The sequence below is a fragment of the Sphaeramia orbicularis genome, chromosome 15 (assembly GCF_902148855.1).
Source record: "Sphaeramia orbicularis chromosome 15, fSphaOr1.1, whole genome shotgun sequence".
NCBI lineage: Eukaryota > Metazoa > Chordata > Actinopteri > Kurtiformes > Apogonidae > Sphaeramia > Sphaeramia orbicularis.
The window spans coordinates 2,806,690-2,826,756 of record NC_043971.1 but is presented as its reverse complement, the minus strand read 5'-3'; the positions used below and the strand labels follow the sequence as shown (position 1 = coordinate 2,826,756).

At 40.2% G+C, this 20,067-nt stretch overlaps 1 protein-coding gene across 1 annotated transcript in view; it reads left to right on the top strand.

Moving 5' to 3' along the window:
* Positions 1–20,067, top strand: part of LOC115434550 (cadherin-23-like) — a 219,508-nt gene that overhangs the window by 76,797 nt on the left and 122,644 nt on the right. Inside the window, exons 4-5 of the mRNA XM_030156586.1 lie at positions 14,602–14,796; positions 16,363–16,491. Coding sequence (XP_030012446.1) covers positions 14,602–14,796; positions 16,363–16,491 — 324 coding nt within the window. The remainder of the gene's footprint in view (positions 1–14,601; positions 14,797–16,362; positions 16,492–20,067) is intronic.

The following is a 20,067-nucleotide window of genomic DNA, read 5'->3' as shown; positions in this document are numbered from 1 at the left end:
ACTAACAGTGTTAGGATAAACCACGCCCACATCCTCTAACAGTGTTAGGATAAACCACACCCACATCCTCTAACAGTGTTAGGATAAACCACACCCCACATCCACTAACAGTGTTAGGATAAACCACGCCCACATCCACTAACAGTGTTAGGATAAACCACGCCCACATCCACTAACAGTGTTAGGATAAACCACGCCCACATCCTCTAACAGTGTTAGGATAAACCACACCCACATCCTCTAACAGTGTTAGGATAAACCACACCCACATCCACTAACAGTGTTAGGATAAACCACACCCACATCCACTAACAGTGTTAGGATAAACCACACCCACATCCTCTAACAGTGTTAGGATAAACCACACCCACATCCACTAACAGTGTTAGGATAAACCACACCCACATCCACTAACAGTGTTAGGATAAACCACACCCACATCCACCAACAGTGTTAGGATAAACCACACCCACATCCACCAACAGTGTTAGGATAAACCACACCCACATCCACCAACAGTGTTAGGATAAACCACACCCACATCCACTAACAGTGTTAGGATAAACCACACCCACATCCACCAACAGTGTTAGGATAAACCACACCCACATCCACCAACAGTGTTAGGATAAACCACACCCACATCCTCTAACAGTGTTAGGATAAACCACACCCACATCCACCAACAGTGTTAGGATAAACCACACCCACATCCACTAACAGTGTTAGGATAAACCACACCCACATCCACCAACAGTGTTAGGATAAACCACACCCACATCCACTAACAGTGTTAGGATAAACCACACCCACATCCACTAACAGTGTTAGGATAAACCACACCCACATCCACTAACAGTGTTAGGATAAACCACACCCACATCCACTAACAGTGTTAGGATAAACCACACCCACATCCTCTAACAGTGTTAGGATAAACCACACCCACATCCTCTAACAGTGTTAGGATAAACCACACCCACATCCTCTAACAGTGTTAGGATAAACCACACCCACATCCACCAACAGTGTTAGGATAAACCACACCCACATCCACTAACAGTGTTAGGATAAACCACACCCACATCCACCAACAGTGTTAGGATAAACCACACCCACATCCACCAACAGTGTTAGGATAACCACACCCACATCCACCAACAGTGTTAGGATAAACCACACCCACATCCACCAACAGTGTTAGGATAAACCACACCCACATCCACTAACAGTGTTAGGATAAACCACACCCACATCCACCAACAGTGTTAGGATAAACCACACCCACATCCACCAACAGTGTTAGGATAAACCACACCCACATCCACCAACAGTGTTAGGATAAACCACACCCACATCCTCTAACAGTGTTAGGATAAACCACACCCACATCCACCAACAGTGTTAGGATAAACCACACCCACATCCACTAACAGTGTTAGGATAAACCACGCCCACATTCACTAACAGTGTTAGGATAAACCACGCCCACATCCACTAACAGTGTTAGGATAAACCACGCCCACATCCTCTAACAGTGTTAGGATAAACCACGCCCACATCCTCTAACAGTGTTAGGATAAACCACGCCCACATTCACTAACAGTGTTAGGATAAACCACGCCCACATCAACTAATAGTGTTATGATAAACCCCACCCACATCCATTTACAGTGTTATAATAAACCCCGCCCACATCCACTAACAGTGTTATAATAAACCACGCCCACATCTACTAACAGTGTCATAATAAACCACGCCCACATCTGTTAACAGTATCATAACAAACCACGCCCACATCTATTAACGGTATCATAATATACCTCGCCCACATCCATTTACAGTATTATAATAAACCCCACCCACATCTAATAACAGTGTTATAATAAACCACGCCCACATCAACTAATAGTGTTATGATAAACCCCACCCACATCCATTCAGTGTTATAATAAACCACGCCCACATCCACTAACAGTGTTATAATAAACCACGCCCACATCTACTAACAGTGTCATAATAAACCCCGCCCACATCCACTAACAGTGTCATAATAAACCCCGCCCACATCCATTTACAGTGTCATAATAAACCTCACCCACATCCACTTACAGTGTCATAATAAACCCCACCCACATCCATTTACAGTGTCATAATAAACCCCGCCCACATCCATTTACAGTGTCATAATAAACCTCACCCACATCCACTTACAGTGTCATAATAAACCCCACCCACATCCATTTACAGTGTCATAATAAACCCCACCCACATCCATTTACAGTGTCATAATAAACCCCACCCACATCTATTAACAGTGTCATAATAAACCCCGCCCACATCCATTTACAGTGTCATAATAAACCCCGCCCACATCCACTAACAGTGTCATAATAAACCCCACCCACATCCATTTACAGTGTCATAATAAACCCCGCCCACATCCACTAACAGTGTCATAATAAACCCCACCCACATCCACTAACAGTGTCATAATAAACCCCACCCACATCCACTAACAGTGTCATAATAAACCCCACCCACATCCATTTACAGTGTCATAATAAACCCCGCCCACATCCACTAACAGTGTCATAATAAACCCCACCCACATCCACTAACAGTGTCATAATAAACCCCACCCACATCCATTTACAGTGTCAAAATAAACCCTGCCCACATCCACTAACAGTGTCATAATAAACCCCACCCACATCCACTAACAGTGTCATAATAAACCCCACCCACATCCATTTACAGTGTCAAAATAAACCCCACCCACATCCACTAACAGTGTCATAATAAACCCCACCCACATCCATTTACAGTGTCATAATAAACCCCACCCACATCCACTAACAGTGTTATAATAAACCCCACCCACATCTATTACGAGTGTCATAATAAACCCCACCCACATCCATTTACAGTGTCATAATAAACCCTGCCCACATCCACTGTGTCATAATAAACCCCACCCACATCCACTAACAGTGTCATAATAAACCCCACCCACATCCACTAACAGTGTCATAATAAACCCCGCCCACATCCACTAACAGTGTCATAATAAACCCCACCCACATCCATTTACAGTGTCATAATAAACCCCGCCCACATCCACTAACAGTGTTATAATAAACCCCACCCACATCCATTTACAGTGTCATAATGAACCCCGCCCACATCCACTAACAGTGTCATAATAAACCCCACCCACATCCATTTACAGTGTCATAATAAACCCCGCCCACATCCACTAACAGTGTTATAATAAACCCCACCCACATCCATTTACAGTGTCATAATGAACCCCGCCCACATCCACTAACAGTGTCATAATAAACCCCACCCACATCCATTTACAGTGTCATAATAAACCCCGCCCACATCCACTAACAGTGTTATAATAAACCCCACCCACATCCATTTACAGTGTCATAATGAACCCCGCCCACATCCACTAACAGTGTCATAATAAACCCCACCCACATCCACTAACAGTGTCATAATAAACCCCACCCACATCCATTTACAGTGTCATAATAAACCCCGCCCACATCCACTAACAGTGTTATAATAAACCCCACCCACATCCATTTACAGTGTCATAATGAACCCCGCCCACATCCACTAACAGTGTCATAATAAACCCCACCCACATCCACTAACAGTGTCATAATAAACCCCACCCACATCCATTTACAGTGTTATAATAAACCCTGACAAAAACAAAGCACACAACATAATACATTCAATTATAAAGTGCCGTTGTAGCTCACAGGCTGCTGTAAAGGCGCTGTGTCCGGAATCGTCTTTGTCTTCGTCATCGTCATCGTCATCATTGTCGCCGTCATCGTTGTTGCCATCATCATCATCGTCTGCTCTGACAAAACTACCAGTCGGATTTGTTTCAAATTTTATGAACTACAAACAGTAACAGCCATGGTGATAATTATAATGATAATAACTCCAACCAGAACTGAATGAAAGTGGGCAGAAGAGAGAGAAAAAAACAAAACAAACAAAACTACAATAAACTAAAGTAGAATACATAAGACCTATTAAATGAAGAATATAAGAAAAGAAAGCATGAACAGAATATCATACGCCACATGCACATTTATTTAAATAAAATATGTTAAAAAGAAATAAATCAACCAGCATTTCTTTTGGTTTTGGAAACACTGATGTAAGGATAAGGACGAGTTGCACCAGTGGATACAAAGCCACATTGACAGACTGGGTTGGGGGGGGGGGGGGGTCAACACATCTCCCACTGTACCCTGTTGGTTTTTTGGCTGCGGACCCGACTCGGTTCAACGCCGTGACCTTCCCATGTGGTCGGGGGGGAAACTCGCCACACCCTCAGACTGTGAGTGAGTGAACGCAGGTCGGCAGGTGGAAAACTTCACCTGGAAACTCATTTCATGTTAATTGCTGGTGCAGTTAAAATGCAGATAAAACCCTGGTGAATGAGGATGTTGCTCATAGTTAGAGCAGGTCTACGGTACCGTCTGTTTTCAACTCGTGCCAGTTTCCACATTAGGCGGGTTCCCGTCCTAATGCGCCACAAAGCCCACCTGAATTTAGAGAGAATCTGCAAAAGAAAACATGAGTTTATGCAGGATTCTACCACTACTGCTGTACTGTTCCCACAGCGTATGTCATGTTTTTTTGTTGCTGCGCTGTAAGCCCGGCCTTTGTGTGCACTAAAATGCTTTAATTACAGTGTACTTAAATGATTTCAGTTTTATTCCATTATTATAAAATGTTGAGTATATTCTACTCATTTGTAGACATAGTGGAAAGTATGAAACAGTTTCAGTTGAATGGATTTAAATCACTCAGTTTTAGTCCTGACCACACCTTTGTATCTGTGCATTGCATTGTGGGTATTGTTGCTGTTGTTGTAAATGTGTTCTTTTTCTATGCAGGGGTTCAGCGGGGTTGTGCTGTTAGAGTTAATTTGGACTGAATGTGTGTGTCAGTGTTTATTGGCCTTTTTGTGTTTGTTTTTGTATTTTTGTACAGCTGCACCATGAGTCAGAGCCAGAGGAAGAACTATGGGTTTACTGTTCAGATAGGATTGGTCTTATGTCAAGATAATTTGTATGCCTTGTGTAACCTGTCCAATATATATGATTATGTAATTACACAGAATTGGGTTAAATTGTCCTTTTCATTCATAGTTTCTCCATACCTGGTGTCTTCCTTATTGTACAGGCTGTTTGGGGTGTTAGTCCTCCAGCCACGCCCACTTCTTCTTCATGTGTCCCCCCATAGTGTTTGCGTATAAATTCCCTATGTGCCCGTAGCTCCTCCCCTTTTTCATATTGTCTCTGGTGAGAGGTCAGTGTCCATATCGTCATATCTTGTGTATTTGCACATTTATTTGCTGATGTTTCTTATTATTTGTGTTATCCATGTTTGTTAAGTCGTGTTTACTTTGATGTTGAACTTCCTGGTTTTGTTGTCTGTGCCGCGCGGTGTTGACACGATGTTTTCATCTTTGTAGATCTGGGTACAGGGCCTGATTTAGCATCCCAGCTAACTGTGTTTATAATCCTGTGGTCCAGGGTAAATAAATGGAGACTGCATGAGATCACTGTGTTCTGAGCAAGGTTCTAATAGTTTTGGATTTTTAATTATAGTTCACTTTTATTTAGTTTTGACTTTTTTTCTCTAATTACCTCCGCCAAGGAGGTTATGTTTTTGCCAGGGTTTGTTTGTTTGTCTGTTTGTTTGTTTCTTTGTTTGTCCGTCCGTTAGTGTGCAACATAACTCAAAAAGTTATGGACAGATTTGGATGAAATTTTCAGGGTTTGTTGGAAATGGGATAAGGAAGAAATGATTAAATTTTGGTAGTGATCGGGGGTGGGGGGGCCCATTTCCAACAAACCCTGAAAATTTCATCAAAATCTGTCCATAACTTTTTGAGTTATGTTGCACACTAACGGACAGACAAACAGACAGACAGACAGACAAACAAACAAATAAACCCTGGCAAAAACATAACCTCCTTGGTGTGGGGGGGGCCCACGGGGGGGGGGGGGGGGCACTGATCAGCCTTGGCAGAGGTCTGCGCTCTCCGAGTGCTTCTAGTTCTGTTAGTTTTAATTAGTTTTTAGAGCATGTTTGCTAGTTTTTATTAGTTATCGTTTTTTTCTGAATGCTTAGTTTTAGTTTAGTTTAGTTTTAGTTATTTCATAAATTTTATCTTCCTCACCATCCTATTCAAAGAGATTAGTGAGGCGCGAATCAGCGGGTTACTCTGGACACTTTATTTGGGGGTGGGGTTAGGGCGGCTCATTGACTGAGCAGAGACACAAACACATGTTCATTATGATGCATAAATTCCCTATAGCAGGTTGGGGGTGTGTGTGTGTGTGATCCATACACAACATCACTTACGTGCAAACAATGCAAAGATGTGCAAAGTGTGAGAGGAGATGCACAAAGCAGCCAGCAGTAAACCAGATAGAAACATATATAAACCAGATAGAAACATATATAAACCAGATAGAAACATATATAAACCAGATAGAAACATATATAAACCAGATAGAAACATATATAAACATATCTAACCCAGTTCATCAGTAAACAACACTTTAGCAGATCTCTCATATCTGAATCATCTCCAGTTCCATTATTTTTTTATTTTATTTTTTTTTTAAATTCACTTTTTATTGACATTCTATAACAATGTTGACAAATATATTCATTTTAAATGTCATCAACATTATGTTAATCTGAATGTCCCTTTTTTTTAACAATGAAACAAACAAAAAGAACATAAACAAGTAGGGAGTGAATTGCAGTTATTACGTTTACTATAGCTAATCTTCTATTCAAAAATAAAAGTATCAAAGTCCGGTCTGCGTGGCATGATGTATTCCATCCATTTCTTCCACCGTGTAACAAACATCCAGTTCCATTATTAGCTAACTTTGCTTCAGTTCAGTTCAGCTAGCTGTAGCTAGTAACATCAACGTTTTTTAACATTCTAACAGGTTCCATCCCTCTGTAATTGGATTACTTTTCCTCCTCCTCTTCTCTCCTCTTCTAAACTGTGCAGTTCAGGCCTTGGAAGGCCTTTTCTTGGTGATAAACTCTCCAGTCTTTACCTGGATGCTAGTTCAACACCTGTCTGATGCTGCCCTTTAGCTGTGCTCTGCCTCTGTCACTCACACACACACACACACACACACACACACACACACACACACACACACACACACACAGTGAACACAAACCCCCCCCCCCCCTCCCAAAAAAAACGACCCCATGCATCACTACAGTAAACCCCAGACAGGACTGTGCTGCTGTGTCCCAGCTTTAGTCTGTATGTTCCAGGTAGAGTGTGGACCAGAAGACCACTGGAAACCACAGTGACCAGACCTGACAGACTGTGAAGTGGTGGTGCCGCTACCTAAAACTGCTGGAGCGAAATAAATCAATTTGATATCAATCCAACATTGACAAAGACGAAAACAAAGGGAATTTTATACATAATTTTTATACGTTTTAGTTAGTTTTGTAACCACACAATACAGTTTCAGTTAGTTATCGTTTTTTTCTTTTAATTAGAGTTTTTATTTATTTCAGTTCGTCATTTCGTTCGTTTTCGTTAACGATAATAACCTTGGTCCCGAGTTTATGCTCCTCCAACAACACAACGCAGAGGGAATAGTCCGGTCACACTTGCCAAATTAAAAGCACTTCCTGTACTGGTAAATTACACTGAGCTAACTTCCTGCCGAACTTCCATCCACGCTACAATATATTAAGTTGAATAATTATACAAAGCAATTTATACTGCGAAAGATTTTAATTTAAATCAACTTGGAATTGAGTCCAATGAACTGATGATATTAAGTTAATGATTACACAAAGCAACTGACACTGCAACAAATTTTAAGCTAATTTAACTTGGCATTTAGTGTGTTGGACTTAAAATAGTAATTCCATTCAAATCAAGCATTTAAGTTTAATACACTCAAGTTTTCATTACTCATTACTTAAATTTTTTAAGGCAACCGGTTTACTCACATTTTTTAAGTAAACTCAATGTATCCGGTCTGACAGTGTGGCTGATGGAAGATCTGCGCACTAAGGTTCTAATATTTTTGGATTTTTCATTATAGTTTAGTTTTATTTAGTTTTGACGTTTTTTTTTCTCTAATTTCGTTAGTTTTAACTAGTTTTTATTAGTTTTTGTTTTCTTCTAAATGCTTAGTTTTAGTTTTGTCTTAGTATTCATTTTAGTTTGGTCGTATCTTTTATCATCCTCGCCGTCGTATTCAAATCAATCCCAGACAGGACTCGGCTGCTTTCTCCCAACTTCAGTCTCCATGTTTCCACTGAACTGTTTCACTTTTGGGCCTGAACTGACTGTGAGGACAAAACTCTTCCATCGGCAACAAACTAAACTCACATACGCTCCGGCAGCAGAGTACCACCGTATCATCCAAGTTGAACTATCGTCAGAAGGAAATCTGTTGAAAATTACCGAATGTCATAAAGGAAACATGTCACTGCTTTACATAATCCTCGACCTGAGGTTACGATTATGGCGGATGTGGAACGGATGTGTGTTTTTATCCCCGACTTTTCCCACTTCTTTCACTGTTTCTATTGTGTGGCTTTTTAGGAGGAATGTGTTTTATCTGTGAAATATGAAACTTTAAACCTTAAATCACTGGAAAAACAGATCTTGTATCTAAATAAAGAATGAGGTCAGGGTATTATGCAGGTAAAATTCTTACAAACAGGGGATTTTACCCAGAAAAACAACAAAATTATGGACATTTTTTCCTCCATCACAGACATTTAACACTGAAAACTTTAAGCAGCGTCAACTGTTAATAACGTATGAAATCATGAGTAAATTTTCGGAATGTGTTTTATCCGTGAAATATGAAACTTTTAACCTTAAATCACTGGAAAAACAGATCTAGTATCTAAATAAAGAATGAGTTTAGGGTATTATGCAGGTTAAATTCTTATAAACAGATGATTTTACCCAGAAAAACAACAAAATTATGGACATTTTTTCCGCCATCACAGACATTTAACACTGCATCGACTGTTAAATAATAACGTATGAAATCATGAGTAAATTTTCGGAATGTGTTTTATCTGTGAAATATGAAACTTTTAACCTCAAATCACTGGAAAAGAGATCTTGTATCTAAATAAAGAATGAGTTCAGGGTATTATGCAGGTAAAATTCTTATAAACGGGGGATTTTATCCAGAAAAAGGACAAAATAATGGACATTTTCTTCCTCCATCACAGACATTTAACGCTGAAAACTTGAAGCAGCGTCGACTGTTAAATAATAACGTATGAAATCATGAGTAAATTTCCAGTTAAATGTGAGAAGGAAACCCGTGGAGTGTCCAAATCTGCTCTACCTTCCTGACTGAGGACAGGGGAGCTGCAGCGCTCTGTGGTTTTTTAAAGAATGATGAGTTTTTTTTCCTCTGCAGATCTCAAACAGAATTCACTGAATAACCTGTGACAGCGGTGGTCAGAACCTTCAGCTCACATTCTCACAGCTCAGTGTTCTTTAGTTTGTCGTTCCATTATAGGTTTTTTTTTTTGTGGCGTATGTTGGAACACACTCAAAAACAAGATTTCAAGGAGTTTATCATAATGACTTAACTGTCCTAAATATAATGAAATACACAGAAGAACTGAGTCCAAATCCAAATATCAAAATGATTCTTCAGGTCAGATTTAACATTAATAAAAACACCATAAAAGTCATATTTTTATCATGGAAACTGAATGAAACTTTTAAGAAATAACATTTGTACAAGTCCTAAAACTGTCTTATTTAGGTCAGATTTGTACGTGTCTTCAAATGCTTTTTGATGGTTGAAAAAGCAGAAATCCACCAATTCCACAATGTAGTGTGTTTCACTTTCAAAAACAACCTTCATGACAGTTTTAACATTTTTAGGTGAAGATACCGAAGGTCGTTTTTTTTTTTTTTCCATGATTGACAGGTGAGAAACCTTTAAAAAAAAGTGCTAAAACAGGGATGTCAAACTCATTTTATTTATTATTATTATTATTTATAAAAACATTTTTTTTACAGAGGAAAGTTTTGTGAAATAGTATTAAATCCTGTTCTGTTCAAATAAAAAATTGTTTAGAATTTGTGCATATTTCTGGTGTAATTAAATTTTTCCAGGAAAAAGGCCTGTTCTCTTTGGATAAGAAACAAAACAAATGAAAAATATTGCCTTGTTAACAGTATTGAGATATATTGTGATAATTGTATCGTGGTCCTTGCAAGGTTATTATCATTAACAAAAACTAACGAAATGACGAAAACTAGAATTGAAATAACATTTTTGTAAACTGAAAGAAATACAAACTATAATTAAAAGAAAAAAAACGATAACTAACTGAAACTGTATTGTGTGTTTATAAAACTAACTAAAACGTATAAAAATTATGGATAAAATTCCCTTTATTTATTTCGCTCTAGCAATTTTAGCTAGCAGCACCATACGACAGTTGACGGTCTGTCACTTGTGTTCACTTCTGGTCCCCACTCTACCTGGAAAGAAGAGAAAAGTTATGAAAAACATAAAATTAATACAGTCTACTCTCGTTAAACCACCCGCCGTTATACCGCCATTTCCACCTATCGCCTATCGCCATCCGCCAGCCCAGTTCCATGCACAAACAACACTTATACCATTGATTTCCCGACCGTTATACCGCCAGCGTGATTGCCATCGAGTACACATAAATTTTAACAATGCACTGAAACAAACGCGCCAGACGCTGATCACGACAAGCTACGAGTAGGTCTACGGAACGGCCACCGTTCATTTATGGCAGAACACTCAGTAGGTCAGGATGTCGGGAAGAGGACGTGGGATTAAGCCAAAGCCTCAAGATGATGGGGTGTCATTTCCCGACACGGTATAATAATGCTTAAAATGTTTCCCCACTTTAAATGATCCCTTACAACATAATAGAATCAAGATTTATTTAGAAACGCAATTAGAACGGGTTAACGGAGGCAGCATAGACATCATATAGTAAAGACATGCACATTATGGACGCAACCCGTTGTAACGCCATTTTCGCTTTACCGCCAATTTGGCCGTGAACGGAAGTTGGCGGTATAATGAGAGTAGACTGTACTAACACTAAACTAAAACTAAGCATTTAGAAAACAATGAAACTAATAAAAACTAGCAAACCTGCTCTAAAAACGAATTAAGACAAACTGAATTAGAGAAAAAAAAGTCAAAAGTAGAAAAGCATTCGGACAGCGCAGACCTCCGCCAAGGCAGATCAGCCCCCCCCCCGATCACCACCAAAATTTACTCATTTCTTCCTTGTGCCAGTATCAACATTTCCTGAAATTTTCATCCAAATCCATCCATAACTTTTTGAGTATCTTGCACACAGACAGACAGACAAACCAACGCCAGCAAAAACAGAACCTCCTTGGCGGAGGAAACTAAATCAAACTAAATTATTATCAAAAATCTAAAACTATTATAACCTTGGGTCCTAGTGTTGTGGTTTGCATCATAATACCAGATTGTTGCCAATACACAGCCCTAATCAAAGCGTTGCAGTAAATAAATACATTGTCCTAAATCCTAGGAGTCACAGATTTTGGTCTCTATGACTTTGAAATGGACATTAAATTCTGTTCTAAGTGGTTTTAAAAAGGTCTTAAACAGTTTTAAAGTTTACTTATAGGAACCTGTAGGAACCCTGGATTGTTATAATATGACTTTTATGGTCATTGAAGAACTGCTGAGGAAACGGTTTGGTCACTAATGAAGTGAATGTGGAGTCCAAAAGCAGATGAACACAGAGCACAGTGTGAGCTCCAGTCATCAGTTAATGCAGTCGCTGCAGGGAAGAAGAATGTGCAGGACACGGCGTTCCAAACAGATGACTAAATGAAAGTGTGGAGCTGGACCGGGCTCCTGCAGAACCCACACAGGTCACAAGTTCAGCCTGGACTTCACCAGACGGGTGTTCTTATTATTCTACCATCTGGATAATTCTGTCTGTAATCAGGGACGGTCCGTGTATTTCAGTGGGACTCCTGTGGGTTCTGGTCTGTGGGTTCTGGTCTGGGGGTTCTGTTCTGTGGGTTCTGGTCTGGGGGTTCTGCTCTGTGGGTTCTGCTCTGTGGGTTCTGGTCTGGGGTTCTGGTCTGGGGGTTCTGTTCTGTGGGTTCTGGTCTGGGGGTTCTGCTCTGTGGGTTCTGCTCTGTGGGTTCTGGTCTGGGGGTTCTGGTCTGGGGGTTCTGCTCTGTGGGTTCTGTTCTGTGGGTTCTGTGTTGTGGGTTCTGTTCTGTGGGTTCTGGTCTGCGAGTTCTGTTCTGCAGGTTCTGGTCTGTGGGTTCTGGTCTGCGAGTTCTGTTCTGTGGGTTCTGTGTTGTGGGTTCTAGTCTGTGGGTTGTGGTCTGCGGGTTGTGTTCTGTGTTGTGGGTTCTGGTCTGTGGGTTCTGGTCTGCGGGTTGTGTTCTGTGGGTTCTGTTCTGTGGGTTCTGGTCTGCGAGTTCTGTTCTGTGGGTTCTGTGTTGTGGGTTCTGGTCTGTGGGTTGTGGTCTGCGGGTTGTGTTCTGTGGGTTCTGTGTTGTGGGTTCTGGTCTGTGGGTTGTGGTCTGCGGGTTGTGTTCTGTGGGTTCTGTTCTGCGGGTTGTGTTCTGTGGGTTCTGGTCTGCGGGTTCTGTTCTGTGGGTTCTGGTCTGTGGGTTCTGCTCTGTGGGTTCTTTTCTGTGGGTTCTGGTCTGCAGGTTCTGTTCTGTGGGTTGTGGTCTGCGGGTTGTGTTCTGTGGGTTCTGGTCTGCGGGTTCTGTTCTGTGGGTTCTGGTCTGTGGGTTCTGCTCTGTGGGTTCTTTTCTGTGGGTTCTGGTCTGCGGGTTCTGTTCTGTGGGTTCTGGTCTGTGGGTTCTGCTCTGTAGGTTCTGGTCTGTGGGTTCTGGTCTGTAGGTTCTGTTCTGTGGGTTCTGGTCTGTGGGTTCTGGTCAGTGGGTTCTGGTGTGTGGGTTCTGTTCTGTGGGTTCTGTGTTGTGGGTTCTGGTCTGTGGGTTCTGGTCTGGGGGTTCTGTTCTGGGGGTTCTGGTCTGTGGGTTCTGCTCTGTGGGTTCTGGTCTGGGGGTTCTGGTCTGGGGGTTCTGTTCTGGGGGTTCTGGTCTGTGGGTTCTGCTCTGTGGGTTCTGGTCTGTGGGTTCTGGTCTGTTGGTTCTGGTCAGTGGGTTCTGGTCTGTGGGTTCTGGTCTGTTGGTTCTGGTCTGTTGGTTCTGTTCTGTAGGTTCTGCTCTGTGGGTTCTGGTCTGTGGGTTTCTTTTCTGTTGGTTCTGGTCAGTGGGTTCTGGTCTGTGGGTTCTGGTCTGTAGGTTCTGTTCTGTGGGTTCTGGTCTGTTGGTTCTGGTCTGTGGGTTCTGGTCTGCGGGTTCTGGTCTGTTGGTTCTGGTCAGTGGGTTCTGGTCTGTTGGTTCTGTTCTGTAGGTTCTGCTCTGTGGGTTCTGGTCTGTGGGTTTCTTTTCTGTTGGTTCTGGTCAGTGGGTTCTGGTCTGTTGGTTCTGGTCTGTTGGTTCTGGTCTGTGGGTTCTGGTCAGTGGGTTCTGGTCTGTGGGTTCTGGTCTGTAGGTTCTGTTCTGTAGGTTCTGTTCTGTGGGTTCTGGTCAGTGGGTTCTGGTCTGTTGGTTCTGGTCTGTGGGTTCTGGTCTGCGGGTTCTGGTCTGTTGGTTCTGGTCTGTGGGTTCTGGTCTGCGGGTTCTGGTCTGTTGGTTCTGGTCAGTGGGTTCTGGTCAGTGGGTTCTGGTCTGTTGGTTCTGTTCTGTAGGTTCTGGTCTGTGGGTTTCTTTTCTGTTGGTTCTGGTCAGTGGGTTCTGGTCTGTTGGTTCTGGTCTGTGGGTTCTGGTCAGTGGGTTCTGGTCTGTGGGTTCTGGTCAGTGGGTTCTGGTCTGTGGGTTCTGGTCTGTAGGTTCTGTTCTGTTGGTTCTGTTCTGTAGGTTCTGCTCTGTGGGTTCTGGTCTGTGGGTTTCTTTTCTGTTGGTTCTGGTCAGTGGGTTCTGGTCTGTTGGTTCTGGTCTGTTGGTTCTGGTCTGTGGGTTCTGGTCAGTGGGTTCTGGTCTGTGGGTTCTGGTCTGTAGGTTCTGTTCTGTAGGTTCTGTTCTGTGGGTTCTGGTCAGTGGGTTCTGGTCTGTTGGTTCTGGTCTGTGGGTTCTGGTCAGTGGGTTCTGGTCTGTTGGTTCTGGTCTGTGGGTTCTGGTCTGTGGGTTCTGGTCTGTTGGTTCTGGTCTGTGGGTTCTGGTCTGCGGGTTCTGGTCTGTTGGTTCTTGTCAGTGGGTTCTGGTCTGTGGGTTCTGGTCTGCGGGTTCTGGTCTGTTGGTTCTGGTCTGGGGGTTCTGGTCTGCGGGTTCTGGTCTGTTGGTTCTTGTCAGTGGGTTCTGGTCTGTGGGTTCTGGTCTGCGGGTTCTGGTCTGTTGGTTCTGGTCTGTGGGTTCTGGTCAGTGGGTTCTGGTCTGTTGGTTCTGGTCTGTGGGTTCTGGTCTGGGCTTTAGAACTCATGTGCTGTGTGTGTTCTGTGTTTCAGGACACGCCGGTGGGCAGGTCCGTGTTCGTGGTCAACGCCACCGACCCGGACCAGGGAACCGGGGGCAGCGTTCTCTTCTCCTTCCAGCCGCCGTCGCCTTTCTTCGCCATCGACGGAGCCCGAGGCACCGTCACCGTCATCAAAGCGCTGGACTACGAGACCACGTCGGCCTATCAGCTGACCGTCAACGCCACGGTCAGCAAACAAACCACACTGAACCCAACAAAGGCTGGAATTTAGTAGATTAGATTAGATTACATTACATTACATTACATTAGATTTGATTAGATTAGAGTAGATTAGATTAGATTAGATTACATTAGATTACATTACATTACATTACATTTGATTAGATTAGATTAGAGTAGATTAGATTAGTTTAGATTACATTACATTAGAGTAGATTACATTACATTACATTTGATTTGATTAGAGTAGATTAGATTAGATTAGATAAAATTAGATTACATTACATTACATTTGATTAGATTAGAGTAGATTAGATTAGTTTAGATTAGATTACATTACATTACATTACATTACATTTGATAAGATTAGAGTAGATTAGAGTAAATTAGATTAGTTTAGATTAGATTAGATTAAATTACGTTACATTAGAGTATATTACATTACATTACATTAGATTACATTAGATTAAATTAGAGTAGATTAGATTAGAGCAGATTAGATTACATTAGATTACATTACATTAGAGTATATTAGATTATATTAGAGTAGATCAGATTAGATTAGATTAGATTAGATAATATTACATTAGATTAGATTAGAGTAGATCAGATTACATTAGATTAGATTGCATTAGATTAGATTAGAGTAGATTAGTTTATATTGTATTATATTACATTAGATTAGATTAGAGTGGATTATATTACATTAGATTAGAGTAGATTAGATTACATTAGAGTAGATTAGATTAGAGTAGATTAGTTTATATTTGATTAGATTAGATTAGATTGTATTATATTAGATTAGTTCATATTAGATTATATTACATTAGATGAAATTACATTAGATTAGATTACAGTAGATTAGATTGCATTATATTAGATTAGAGTAGAGTAGATTAGAGTACATTAGATTAGAGTATAGTAGAGTATATTACATGAGATTAGATCAGAGTAGATTACATTAGATTACATTAAATTAGATAAAAGTAGATTACAATAATAGATTAGATTAGATTACATTAGTAGATTACATTACATTACATTACATTAGTAGATTAGATTAGATTAGATTAGTTTAATAATAGCACAACAAAAAGAAAAAACATATCTGTACATTCAGTATGTAAAGCTCTAAATGTACAAACATATTCAGAGTTGTATATATGTTTATGTGTGTAGAGCTTTATATATGCACAGATAAAGATGTTTGTTTTCTTGTCTGTTGCATTGATAGTGTTTTTTCCTGGTACTTGTTGTTCTACTTGAATGGAACGGCTGTAACCCTCGATAATTTCCCCCTGGGATTATCCAAGTATTCTGATGCTGAATAATAATGTTAATAATAAGAAGAAAACAAACACACTGACGATTACAGCTAACGAACATTTCCCAGTGGATATAATAATCTATAAACCACGCCTTAACCTGTCCACTCCCACTGGGTGGAGCTCAGCCTGGTGTCGTCGTCCTGTTTAGACTTTTTCTATTTTGCGCTCCTCCTTTCAGCCTGTTCTCTCCATCATCCCTGTACCTGAGCCTGTCCGGTAAACTCTGGTCTTTGTGTTTCCTTCAGGATCAGGATAAGACCCGCCCCCTGTCCCGTCTGGCCAACCTGGCCATCACCATCACCGACGTCCAGGACATGGACCCCATTTTCACCAACCTGCCCTACAGCACCAACATCGAGGAGAACGTCCCCCTGGTCAGTGCCCCCCCCTCAGGTTTTAGGGTGTCCTCTGTGCGCTCTGTGCTTTCCCTTCTCCTACAGTTCCTCCACATGTTGGGCTGATCTTTCATCTTCACTGCTCATCTCCTGCTCCATCTGTCCCACCTTCACACTCCTCTTTGATTATTCAGGGGCTGTTTGGAACAGGTGCCGCTGAAATCTGTTTAAAAGGAGCTTTGACTTATTATCGGGGCAGGAGTTCTCTGCCCTCTCATCCTCTGAGTCCGAGCTGTCAAACCCATTCAGACCAATGCCATCCCAACTGGGCCGGACCGGTCCAATCAGAACACAATAATCTATAAATAAGGACAATTCCAAAATGTTCTCCATGTTTCAGAGTGAAGTAAAATGACATTATGGAAATATGAAGTGCATTTTTAACAACATTCTGCCTCAGTTCATCATGTACACATGTGCATTCTAACGTACAGATCACAGTGGATCTACAAATACACAAAACAGAACAACAAAATTACACACATTTATTTTAACAGAAATTTCATGGTACTCATATGTGTTCAGGTTATTCACATTGTTTGTGAAAGGGTCGTTTTTCAATGTAAAAATGTTCATGTCATTTTCCTTTATAACACTAAAACCAAGACAAACCTTTGGAGTTGTCATTATTTATAGCAGGGGTGTCAAACATGCGGCCCGGGGGCCAAAACCGGCCCGCCAAACGTTCCAGTCCGGCCCACGGGATGAATTTGCAAAAATTACACTTCAGATTTTAACAATCAAGGATGTCAAACTTGTCTTAGTTCAGGTTCCACATACAGGACAATGGGATCTCAACTAAAATAATAACAGCATAATAACCTATAAGTAATGACTCCAAATTTTCTTAGTTTATTGTGAAAAACATAATATTACATTACACCTATAAATAATGACAACTCCATATTTTTCTCTTTGTTTTAGTGTAAAAACTTACATTAACCCTTTCATGCACGAATTATGAGAATGTTAATCAAGATTTTTTTTCTTTATTCCTTTTTAGGCATTTAAAAAACAGAGTTTTTTAATTTTTTTATTTTTATGAAGCTATTTTTCATGGAGTTGCAAAAATGTGCGTTCAATTTTTAAAGCAACGAAATGTGTATTCACTGATATACTGCGTGAAAACTATGAAATAAAGACATCAAATGCTGCTAATTTGATGTTTTCTCACATTTTAACATACACTACAAACAAAAAGTTATGGATATTTAAAATTTTGGGGGCTTTTTTTTTCAGTTGGGATTTTTGCACAACACTTTTTACTTTTTTGTGTGTGAACTGAATTGAAACACATTTTTTAATGACCAGACATAGTTTTATTTACAAATGGCAAAAATGACCAAAAAAAAAGACCAAAAAAAAAAAAAAAAAAAAAAAAAAAATATATATATATATATATATATATATATATATATATATATATATATATATATATATATATATCCTTAACTTTTTGTTTGTTGTGAACTCCAATACTAGTCACTTCATGGAGATAATATGCCAAAAAAAAAAAAAAAAACTTTTGTTGTTAATTACAGTCTAATAACGATAACAAGGAATTGATTTACACTTAAACATGTTGATTTGGTTTATCAAGAACAGCAAAGTTACAGTAATATTATCAATTGCAGTGCATTGTGTCGGCTGATATTAAACTAAAATAACAAAATCCATGAATATAAAAGAGAACAGCTGTAGAATAACTGTCCACTGGAGTGACCACTGTGCATGAAAGGGTTAAATTATGAAAATATTAACATTTACAAACTATCCTTTAACAATAAAATCTGAAAAACCTGAAAGTTTTTAAGTGAAATTTTAACATTATTCTTCCTGTTATTAAATATTTGGTGCCTTTGTGGATCCAATCCATAATATGCATGTAGAAATGCTAAGCTGAGGTGTAATATTGTTAAAATTTACTTATTTTTCTCAAGAAATCTCAGTTTTCTCAGGTTATTCACATCATTTTTGTTTGAATAGTTTGTAAATGTACATATTTTCATAATTTAATTCTGATTGCACTAAAACAAAGAGAAAAATTTGGAGTCGTCATTATTTACAAGCTACTATGCTATTGTTTTACTGGTCCGGCCCACTTAAGATCAGTTTGGGCTGAATGTGGGCCCCTGAGCTAACATGAGTTTGACAGCCCTGATTTCTAGGTTATCATGATAGTATCTGACTGGTCTGACCCACGTGAGATTGAATTGGTCTGAATGTGGAACCTGAGCTAAAATGCTTTTTTTACGTTCTTGATCGTTAAAATCTACAGTGGAATTGAATTGATCCCATGGGTCAGTTCTGGACCCTTTGGCGGGCCGGTTTTATGTTTGACACCTGTGTATTAGACGGTCCACATAAAACAAATGAGAACAAAAGGACTCCGGAAAAAAGATGATTTATTAATTTTAGACATAATTATGAGGTAAGTCTATTGGAATTAGGGCTTGTTGAAGCAGCATCTAGTGGCTGACAGTGGTATTACACTGATGGGTTTAATTCTGGAGCTGAGGTCATCATCATAACTTCACCCCCCACCCCCACCCCCGCAAAAAAAAAAAAAAAATTACACAGACTCCACTAATATCCATAAACAAAGAGGCAGGAAACACATTTTAAAGCTACACCACCGTGACACAAAACACACAAATTTGGAGTTGTCATCATTTATAGGTTATGTTATTATTTTACTGGTCTGATAAGATAAGATAAGATAAGATAAGATAAGATAAGATGAGAGGATAAGATCAGGTAAGATAAATAAGATAGGATTAGATAAGGTAAGGTAAGATGAAATAGGATAGGATAAGATACAAGATAGGATAAGGTAGAATCAGATAAGCTACGATAAGATAGGATGAGATAAGATAAGATAAGATAAGACTGATTTTTTTGGATCCCACTGGGGTAAACGTCTCAGTCGACTGCAGTAAATACTAAAGTACAGTTAAAGGCAGAAAACAGAAAATAAACACTTGTGAAATCATAAAATATGAGGAGAAATAAAATGTATTTCTATAAATTTAAATTGAAATGTAAATATCAAACACATGTGTACAGTGTAGTTGCACATGCACACAATGTGAAATGATATGTGTGTGTGTGTGTGTGTGTGTGTGTGTGTGGTGGGGGGGGGGGTATTATTTATTACAAACTGTTTTTACTGGTGATGTAAACAATTAATCGACTAACGACTAATTGTCGATAAGAATTTGCTCGATTATATTGTTAATTGTGGGTTAATTGCCCTTGTCCACCTGTCCACACCTGTCCGAAGGCTGTCGGTTTGTCCGCGCTGTGACGCGTCTGGGATAGACGCTCACTGAACCGGATCCTGGCGTTGATGAGTTAGAACGTCTGTATGGACATGGAGGACCAAACACAGACCGACCGACTGTTTGTGAGAGCGGTGCACCCCCCGATAAATACAGGCACAAAAACGGGGTCGGTATCGAAGCGTTTTCCTGGAGGTTGGTCTGGTCTACAGTCAGTGAAAAGTTTCACTGTCACTTCTGCGGGGGTGGGGGGGGCATGGACTGTACTGTACCC